The sequence below is a fragment of the Corythoichthys intestinalis genome, chromosome 5 (genome assembly GCF_030265065.1).
Source record: "Corythoichthys intestinalis isolate RoL2023-P3 chromosome 5, ASM3026506v1, whole genome shotgun sequence".
NCBI classification, from domain to species: Eukaryota; Metazoa; Chordata; class Actinopteri; order Syngnathiformes; family Syngnathidae; genus Corythoichthys; species Corythoichthys intestinalis.
This window is the reverse complement of record NC_080399.1, coordinates 43,689,590-43,700,007: the sequence shown is the minus strand read 5'-3', so window position 1 is coordinate 43,700,007 and position 10,418 is coordinate 43,689,590. Positions and strand designations below refer to the sequence as shown.

At 34.9% G+C, this 10,418-nt stretch overlaps 1 protein-coding gene across 2 annotated transcripts in view; it reads left to right on the top strand.

Annotated features, from left to right (window-relative positions):
* The first annotated feature begins 1,082 nt into the window (after positions 1-1,082).
* cdhr5b (cadherin-related family member 5b) overlaps positions 1,083-10,418 on the top strand; it is a 28,150-nt gene continuing 18,814 nt past the window's right edge. For both annotated transcript variants that reach the window (XM_057837262.1, XM_057837261.1), the window contains exons 1-7: positions 1,083-1,169; positions 4,033-4,199; positions 4,261-4,320; positions 7,244-7,333; positions 7,402-7,491; positions 7,556-7,657; positions 10,205-10,390. In XM_057837262.1, coding sequence (XP_057693245.1) covers positions 1,103-1,169; positions 4,033-4,199; positions 4,261-4,320; positions 7,244-7,333; positions 7,402-7,491; positions 7,556-7,657; positions 10,205-10,390 — 762 coding nt within the window. In that variant the 5' untranslated portion in view covers positions 1,083-1,102. The remainder of the gene's footprint in view (positions 1,170-4,032; positions 4,200-4,260; positions 4,321-7,243; positions 7,334-7,401; positions 7,492-7,555; positions 7,658-10,204; positions 10,391-10,418) is intronic.

The following is a 10,418-nucleotide window of genomic DNA, read 5'->3' as shown; positions in this document are numbered from 1 at the left end:
GCATGCATTCGCACATTGACGTGACTAGTCATCGTCAGACTCGGATAACTGCAGCAGCTAGGAAAACCTCCATGCCGTCCGTGGTAAAACATAAATATCGGTGAAAATGGATTACACTACACAAGCACTTTATTACGATTGTTGTTAACACTTGTGTATGTAAATCTGATGTTGGTAGATAGTTTTCTTCTTGGAGATGAAATGCATGTGTGGCAACTTTGTATTTTTTTTTTCTTTTTCTTTTTACATAGTGTTTTGACAGTTGCCGTCATATTTTCGGAATCAAAGCACTGTATGCCGGTACAGTGTTCTGGCCCTGAATCTTAAACCGGAACTGCGTTCCAGCACTGAATCTTATACCGGAACTGCGTTCCTGACCATTCCCGCCCACTTTCACCCCTGGATTTAAGTCGTTATACAGTATAATGTATCTTTAAAGGAGCAATATAATATATAAGCTTGATGGCCAAAAATGGTACTGCAACCAGGATCAAAATAGAATCAATGGCACTGAAATATGAACATTCACAGCCAGTTTCCCTATTTAAATGAAGTGGACGTCTACGACCATCAATGGCATGAATGAGTTAAATACTATAGAAAAAAAAATACATCAGAATGTTGGGGCTGTAACCATTAATTTTCATTTCATTAATTTTATTTTTATGAACATTGTATTAATTTATAAAGATTTATGGTTATAAAATAAAAAATACAATAATAATTAGTAGTTTTGAAAATAATTACAATTATTGCTAAAATTGTAGTTTTTGTTTGCTTACCAAAAATAGTCACTTGCTCTATAAAAGGTTTAAGGTCGTCAACTTGTGGGGGGGGGGGGAGTACTGTCGATGAAATTTTGTCCGTTCTTGACGCATCATTTAAAAATGGAATAAAAATACACATGAATTGCACACTTTTGTCATCACAAGCAAGTCACTTCTATTTTACAGCAGTCAAATTAAAAGACTGAAAAAGCAGACATGATCAAATCTTGTTGGCCTGTGTACACTAAAATGTTTATGGCGGGGTAAAGTCCAGCCAGGTCATTAGGCGAGTAGATAGTAAAACCTGAAGAAGAAGCAGAAGTAGGAGCAGCAGAATGGACGCCAGCGGGAAGTTCTTCTTCTTTTTTCTTGCTTTTCTGGCGACCGCAGAGACGCAGGAGCGTGAGTAACGTCATTGACATACTACTGTGGTTGTTTGTGCTTCTGTAGTCAAGATCATTTTTAAAACTAAAGCACTTGGTCAAATTGGAATATTAATTAAGAAAAAAAACAATAGTAATTTTTTCGGTGGAAGTAGAAAAAAAATAATTGTATTTAACAGGAACAGAATCATTTTGTTATGAAAAAATGTCAAACAGGCTTTCACAGAGTATACGTTTAAGTAAAATTTTAACATACATTATGAGTAGTTTACTTCATTATAGTGTAGTGTGGTTTTTTTTTTTAATTGCAAGAGAAAATACAAAGAATCACTTGGATTTTTTTTGTGTGGTTTGTTTATTTGTGTGGTGGTTGGATTCTAAAAAAAAAAAAAAACTTTTCCCCTCACCAAATTCATAATTTTCCCACAAACTCTACCTGTATTGAACATTTTAAAAACTTTTTCACAAGAAAATGATTATTGTAGAAATAATACAACTAGATTAAAAATAACAAAAACCTCTTGCTTTATTGCATAATACGTAGTTTAACATTCAGCACCTTGGTGGATAGCTGTAGAAGATAGATGGATACCAAAGTTAATATACAATCAAAAATCACTTTTGATTCCATATTGTCCATATTGGACACTTGAAGTCTTGCTTAAGCACTATTCTATTCTAGTCAGCATTTACCAGACTTGTATTTCATTCAGATACTTTTCCTCAAGTGTCGCTTTCATGGACCTTATGTAAGACTTTCCATAAGGTCGTAAAATCATGGTGTCATCATGCTAACGTGCATCTACCTAGCATGCAGTTAGACACAAACAGAATAAAGTTGTGCAACCTGGAACTCTCCCTAAGGTTTTTGATTGGCAAGTGTATCGATAACAATTTGGGGTTGTAGCTTGGAATGTCATAAGAGGGCAAACAGGCAGGTGTACTCTGACAACATCTGACTTTGCTTCATTTAAAAACAAACAAAAAGCCCAATCCTATCACAAAATCCAAGCACACAAAAACACTTTCAAAAAGGTTTTGCAATTTTTTTTATTTTTTTTTAAATTAAAAACATGAAAATAAAACACAACTAAGAATTGATTGGTTGATTTTATTTCAGATGTTAAGACAAAATAATTCCCACAAAAATTATTAGTTGAAATAATAACACAAACATCTGAAAAGGAGTGAGAAGAAGCATACCTTATAAGGTCCCGACCCCTACACATTCGAAATATAATGAATTTTATACATAAGACGCACCTCCATATAATTCAAAACTATACATTCTGTACATGCATATCAATATCACAAAATAAATCAATAAGTAAATAAACACAAAAAGATTAAAAAAAAACTTCAAAAACCATCATTGCATAGGTTCGCACATGGAAAACTGAAATATTGACCATTCTCTTAAATTGATAAATACTTTGACATTCTTTTAACTCGACATTCAGAGCATTCCACATCCTTACTCCACAAACTGATATACTGAAGCCTCTGTTGTTTTGTTCCTAACGCTTTTGAAATTAAATGTCCCTCTTAGATTATAATGCACTTCTTTTAAATTAAACAATTGTTGAATATTACCAGGCAATTTATTATTTTTGCCATGAACATAATTTGTACTGTTTGGGAATGCACCAGATCAGCAAATTTTAAAATCTTTGAATCCAAAAAAAGGGAATGAGTATGGTCCACATATCCTTTCTTTAGAATATACGTATTACTCTTTTTTGAAGAATAGTTAGATTGCAGTGAGTTTTTGTAGTTATTTCCCCAGACTTCCTGTGTAAGTTAAATAAGGAAGAACTAAAGAACAGTACAAAATATTGAGAGAATCAAAATCTAAAAACAATTTTGCTTTATTTATTACTGAGATACTCCTTAATATTTTATTTTGTAAATATTTGATATGTGGCTTCCAATTGATTTTTTCGTCAATAATGACTCCCAAGAAATTTTATTTCAGAAACTCTCTCAATGTCCATACCTTCAATAGAAATAAATGCCTGTGAATTCCTTTTATTACCAAACAACATAAATTTTGTTTTTTTACAAAGTTTAAAGATAATTTATTATAATCAAACCAAATTTTCAATTTTCCCATTTCCTTCATAATATCTTCCTGTAATTTCTTTAAATTTCTCCTGAACAAAAAATATTTGTGTCATCAGCAAAAAGAACCAATTTCAATAACTTAGACACATTTCGAATATCATTAATATACAAAATAAATAATTTGGGCCCCAACACCGGCCCTTGTGGGACCCCACACTCAATATCCAAGTGAGAAGCATATAAGAATAAAAAAATTTGGGAAAATCTTTGTTTTTTCCCCTACATTTTTTAAAATCAAAATTTACAAAAAAAAATCCTCCTCTTAAAAATTAAAACATTAATATTGATTTTTAGATTTTGGAGAAAGTTGTAGATTTTAATTGGATTATCGGTACACCTTTTTCCTATTAAAGAAAAAACAACAACATTTTTTTCAGAATTATTTTTATTCTAGAAAGATTCATTTAAAAAAAAATCTTGAATTGTTTTTAATTCAATGCACAATTATTATTTTTTGTGGTAAACTTCTTTAAAAAACTTTTCACTGAGAAAATGTGTTTAAAAAAGGCATGAAATTTCAGACATTTATTTTCTTCAGAAAAATATGATTTTTTTAATGAAGGAAAAATATATTTTTAAACAAATCTCAGTATAAAAACATTTTCTTCTTTAAAAAAAAAAGGCCCACAGATAAACCTTTAAAAAGAAAGAAATACATATTTTTTCCCTGAGCCTAAATTTTGAATCCTACCAGTTTTCTCTCTTACTCCAAAAAATAATGATAGTAAAATATTAACAACAAAGTCATTCTTTATCAGTTTGTAGTGCTCGTGAAATAGTGCAGGTGGCAGAGAACAACGCTGTGGGTGACCTGGTAGAGACCCTCATCTTGGAGGAGGGCGTCACGGCCTCTCTGGTTGATTCCAATGTCCCTTTCATTCTGGAGGGAAACCGGCTGCTGGCCAGTCAGGTTCTGGACTTTGAGGTAAGGTCTGACCTGAAGGGAACAAGTGGGCTGGAGCGTAAACTTTTGCCTTTCCTTACAGACAAGTCAAAGCCATGTGGTTAAGGTTTCTTGCAGTAAGAATGATCCTAATATCACACCGGTAAGTGGTTATCGTTACTTATTAAATTAAAATAATATGCATAGACTACAATTTAAAGTCATCGTGTTATTTCATGTTTACAGTTGTTACCAGAATTTTACAGTAAACATGCTATATAAAAACACATGTACCCCCCGCCCCCTCTAACTTTTGAAATCAGACAAAATTTTTCCTGTTTTAGGTGAATTATGATTACCGCAATGATTTGAATTTGCTAAATGGCAGGAAATGGAGTAAAAGACTTATTAGACCATTTACTTTTTGAAAAGTCAGAAATTTACATTTATTTCTTAAGAACAGTTGTATCATTTTCCTTGAAACTTTCTGACTTATGTTGTTGGAAGGAAATTCTCAGAATTGGTTTTCTAATTAACGGTCGGTTTTGAGGTTTTTTAGCTCTGGGATGTAATGCACCAAATATAATTTAGGATGAAATGATAATCATGCCTGCAGAGGTCTCAATAAGGGGAATTCTTTAAATTTTTCCCAAAATTGCTTTTGGTGTATTTGAAATTTTCCCGTCTTCATCAAACAATACGACAAAATAAGGAAGCATAACACGTGTTGAGCATATCGGGATTGATTAGCAGAAGTATAAAACGGAGGAGGAGAAGAAGATGGCTGACAATAGAGGCACAGGATTGCAGTAAATTTATCCGCGGTGTTAAACCCGCTGTACCTGCTGGGGCTGAGTCAATATGATTACTTGTCCAGAATCAGGCATGTATGGAAACACGTTGTTTTTGTGCAACCAATTTGAGGTTTAGATCATCCGGGATGACCAATATTTGCGGACTTAATCCCTTATACAGGTTTTGTGCAATACCACCTGGTGCTTGTTATGGATATTCCAAAACATTGATTTAGCTATTCCTGAGCCAATTTATAAGCATAAAACATCCCCTGGTTTGTTTGTATTAAACTGAAATGTCATTACTGAACAAGTCAGAAGCTTCCAAAGACAGGAAATCATCCTTTGGGGTTTCCAAATTGTTTAAAGACTTAGTAATTTTAATTTACTACAGTGGTATGAAAAAGTATCTGAACCTTTCGGAATTTCTCACATTTCTTCATGAAATCACCATCAAATGTGATCTGATCTTTGTCAAAATCACACAGATGAAAAAACAGTGTCTGCTGTAACTAAAACCACCCAAACATTTATAGGTTTTCCTATTTTAATGAGGGTAGTAAGCAAATAATGACAAAAGGGGAAATAATAAGTGAACTATCACATTTAATATTTTGTGCCCCCCCCATGGCTGCAATAACTTCAACCAGACGCTTCCTGTCGCAGCAGATCAGTCTAGCACATCGATCAGGACTAATCTTGGCCCATTCTTCTTTACAAAACTGCTGTCTGTAGTTTAGTCAGATTCCTGGAATGTCTGGCATGAATCGCTGTCATTAGATCATGCCACAGCATCTCAACGGGGTTGAAGTCTGGACTTTTACTTGCCCATTCCACTTCGTGTACAATATTTTGTTCTTCTGAAACCATTCTGAAGTTGTTTTACCTCTGCGTTTTGGATCATTGTCTTGTTGAAGCATCCATCCTCTTTTTAGCTTCAACTGTCTGACAGACAGCCTCAGGTTTTCCTGCAAAACATCCTGATAAAGTTTTGAATTCATTCTTCCATTAATGACTGCAAGTTGTCCAGACCCTGAGGCTGCAAAACAGCTCGGAATCATGATGCTCCCTCCACCATGCTTCGCGGTGTGGATGAGGTGTTGATGTTGGTGAGCTGTTCCATTTTTCCTCCACACATGATGTTGTGTGTTACTCCCAAACAATTCAAATTTGGTTTAATCAGTCCACAAAATATTTTACCAAACATCCAAATGTGGAGTGTCCAAGTGCCTTTTTGCGAACATTAAACGAGCAACCATGTTTGTGTTTAGACTGTATTTGCCTATTACGTGGATTCTTCCTATGAACACCATTCTTGGCCATAGTTTTACATATAGTTGATGTGTGCACAGAAGATATTGGACTGTGCCAGTGATATCTGTAAGTCTTTAGCAGACACTCAAGGGTTCTTTTTTACCTCTCTGAGTATTCTGCGCTGAACTTTTGGCGTCATCTTTGGTGGACAGCCACTCCTTGGGAAAGAAGCAGCAGTGCCAAACTCTCTCCATTTGTAGACAACTTCTCTGACTGTCGACTGATGAACATCCAGACTTTTAGCGATGGTTCTGTATCCTTTCACAGCTTTATTCAAATCAACAATCCTTGATCGCAGGTCTTCAGACGGGCTCTTTTGACCGAGCCATGATGCATATCAGACAATGCTTCTCATTAAGACAATTCTTACCAGGTGTGTGTTTTACAGTGGGCAGGGCAGCTTTGAACCACTCATCTGTGATTGGGCACACACCTGACTTAAATTGTTGGGTAAAAATTGGTTCCAATTCTCTTTAAGTCTCCTTAGGCAGAGGGTTCACGTACTTATTTTTACCCCTTTTGTCATTCTTTGCATGCTATCTTCATTAAAATATGAAAACCTCTAAATGTTTGGGTGGTTTTAGTTAAAGCAGACATTGTTTTTACATCTGTGAGATTTTGAGAAAGCTTAGATCACATTTGATGGTGATTTTATGCAGAAATGTGAGAAATTCCTTCATACCACTTTATATGAACTTGAGACTTTCAGTCAAGGAAATTTGTTGGGTAAACCCCCACTCCCCTTTTTTGAATAGCATTTAGCAAATAAAAATAGTTTCGTAATAGTCAATGACCCAAAACAGCAAATTTAGTATTCCTTGAAAGTGAGAAGAAAAGCATATCTTTTTATACTGTGTATGTTGGCTTCTACGTTCCACTTTACTGTATATAAAATGTATATTTTCCAGGTATCATGTGAGGTTGAAGACAGGTTTTTAAAATGTTGTTTATATAAATTCATTAACTTTTTGTTTTTAGCTAATCCGCATCATCTTAGTATTTGTCCTGAATGTGAATGACAACGCTCCAGTCTTTGAAAAGAGCACTTACCACATCGACATCAACGAAGTAAGTTCTTTCCAGAAATCTTTATGTCTGCCAACTAACGCTGACTGACGCATCATTTGGCATCTCAGCTGTTAAAAGTGGGGACGGTTATTGGTGCGTTTCCCGCTACGGACCGGGATGCGGACACTACCCTCTACTACACGCTGACATCAGAATCGGTGCGTTCTTTTAGCCTTTAGTCGATTAGCTTGGTACTTCATCTAAACCTATTGTTGTTTTCAGAATTACTTGAGACTGGAGTCGGATGAAAACCCAGAACTGGTCATTCAGAACATTCTGGACTATGACAAAGTCCAAAGTGTTCAGCTGGTCTTGCGCGCTCAAGTAAGGACATTTCACTATTTTCATCACTTCAAAATACTATTACTCTCAGGATATTTGTTTGAAACCATTTCTGTGTCACTGTGTGTTATCTGTCCCACTTTAAAAACATTTTTAATGCTTTTGAAGAAAATTTGCAGATATTTGGATTTGGAATTGGTTGCAGGACATTCATTGCCACTGCTCACGAACTAAATCTCTGGGACCACTACAACTCCTGCATAGTACAGTGACAACACTGGTGACTAGCATTGCCAACAAAATTTAGGAAGTTCTGACTGGTGCTGCTGCCGTCGGTGCCAAACAGAACTTCCTAAATTTCAGGATGTCGCCTGCAATCCAGGACTGTTGGTAACCCTACTGGTGACTGAACAATAGTTGGGGTCGAGGACAGTAAGGCCAGAAGCGGAAAGGGGGGGGGGGGGGGGGGGGGGGGGTCAGGCCCCGCCTGGTGGCTGTAAAGTGTCATTGCATTTAATTGACTTTCCTATATATATAAAAGTTGTAAAGCAATAAAGCTGCAACAAAAATGAATGAAATGAACAAAAAAAATATTTTTACAATGGGTCAAAATTTCATTTCAAACAGATCATGTGACTAGCACTTTAGACGGTCATTTGCTTTGCATATACGGTAATTAAAAAAAAAAATAGGAGAGGGCAATTTTATTTTTCTAATGATTTTTTTCTTTGATTGAAAATCTTTTTTTTTTTTTTTTTTTGATTGAAGCACCTTTTTTGGGGGATTGAATGATTTTTACACAAATTTCCTACCCATAATATGGCCCAAACACGAATTGTTTCAATCAAAGAAAACTTTCGATGAAGAGTCTTCAAATGCAAATTATTCAATCTCAAATATTTTGTCACATTCAAAAACTTTTTCAATGATTGAATTTTTTCTTTTTTTGATTGAAGTGATTTTTCTTTTTGAAAATATATGTTTGTTTTTTTAAGCAGCTTATTTTTAGATTGAAAACTAAAGACAAAATTGTCCTTGCCAAAATGTTGCCCAAACACAAATCAACATTACTTCAATCAGACAAAAAAAAAAAAATCAATCAAAGAAAAATAACTTGCACATGCATTTTTTTTTTTTAGTTTTTTGAGTTTCAAATTTATTTTTGCATTAAAACACTTTTTTTTGTTGACTTTTTTGTTTGAAAATATATATTTTGATTGAAGAAACTTTTTTTTTTTTTTAATTGAACGTTTTTTTGATTGAATAAAAAAGATAAATCTACCTCCATATGGCTGCGCCCATGGGATATAATTTTTGACTGGGTTAACTACATTGGCACGACACCGGCGGGCGTACCATATTTAATGGATGACGATCTTGGCGAAAATTATTGCCTAAGCAGCCTGATTTAGAATTCCCCTCAAGAATGATGGGAAACAAAAAACGTTCATTGTCAATGTATTATTATTAGGGCTGTCAAATGATTAAAATTTTTAATCGGGTTCATCACAGCTTAAAAAATAATTAATCATAATTAATCACAATTCAAACCATCTATAAAATATGCCATATTTTTCTGTATATTATTGTTGGAATTGAAAGATAAGACACAAGACGGATATATACATTCAACATACTGTACATAAGTACTGTATTTGTTTATTATAACAATAAATCAACAAGATGGAATTAAAATTATTAACATTCTGTTAAAGCGATCCATGGATACTTGTAGTTCTTAAAAGATAAATGTTAGTACAAGTTATTGAAATTTTATATTAAAACCCCTCTTAATGTTATGTTTTAATAAAATTTGTACAATTTTCAAACAAAAAATAAACTAGTAGCTTGCTGTTGTTGATGTCAATAATTACACAATGCTCATGGTGCTGAAACCCATAAAATCAGTCGTACCCAAGCACCAGTAGAGGGCGACAAAACACCAAAAAACACAAGTAACAAATGGACATCACATTGTGCTGTCATTTTAATCTGTTTGAGTGGGGCATGTGCGATAGGGTTAGGGTTAGGGTGAAATATTTTAACGTGATTAATTTAAAAAATTAGTTACCGCCCGTTAACGCGATAATTTTGACAGCCCTAATTATTATAAATATCATTGTAGGCTAATTTTTATTGTTGACACTGCGTTTTGGGGTCATCAACATGTTGTGCCCCCCTGCCCCAAAAGTCAAGCTCCGCCTATGAGTAAGGCCTTCTTTATTGAGGCTAATTGGTATAAATACAATTTCATGGGGAAAAGAAATAGGATTTAAGTTTTCAACGTAAACCTGTGCTTCTGATTGTGTGTAGTGTGTGCAGCAGAGAAGCCCTTGCTATCCATCACTGGATGCATCAGATTTCTAAAATGAGTGTTTTGACTCTGATGACCAATAAAATATACAGTATTTGCTTAGTAACTCTGTGCTGCCCAGCACCAATTAAGCTGGAACTGCTCTCTAGGCTATCTCGAGGATTGCGGTGTCAATGGACACATGAAGCTTGGGCTAACTGTAGTAGTTAAACAACCAGAGTACCTCCTTCTGACTAAAGTCCTCAGCCAGATTGTATTTTATTTGTTCCTAAAAGGACACGCCGTTGTCAGGATCTGCCGGCGATGTCTCATTCACCGCTACAACTACCATTGAAGCGAGAGTAGTCGATGTGGACAACAGACCGCCCTGGTTCCAGCCTTGCGATAGATACGAAGTAGCTGGCGCGGTCATATGCCAGAGCAACGGATACACCAGCCAGGTGTACCTGAATGAAATGCAGGTGAATAACCCTCAGGCACATTACATTT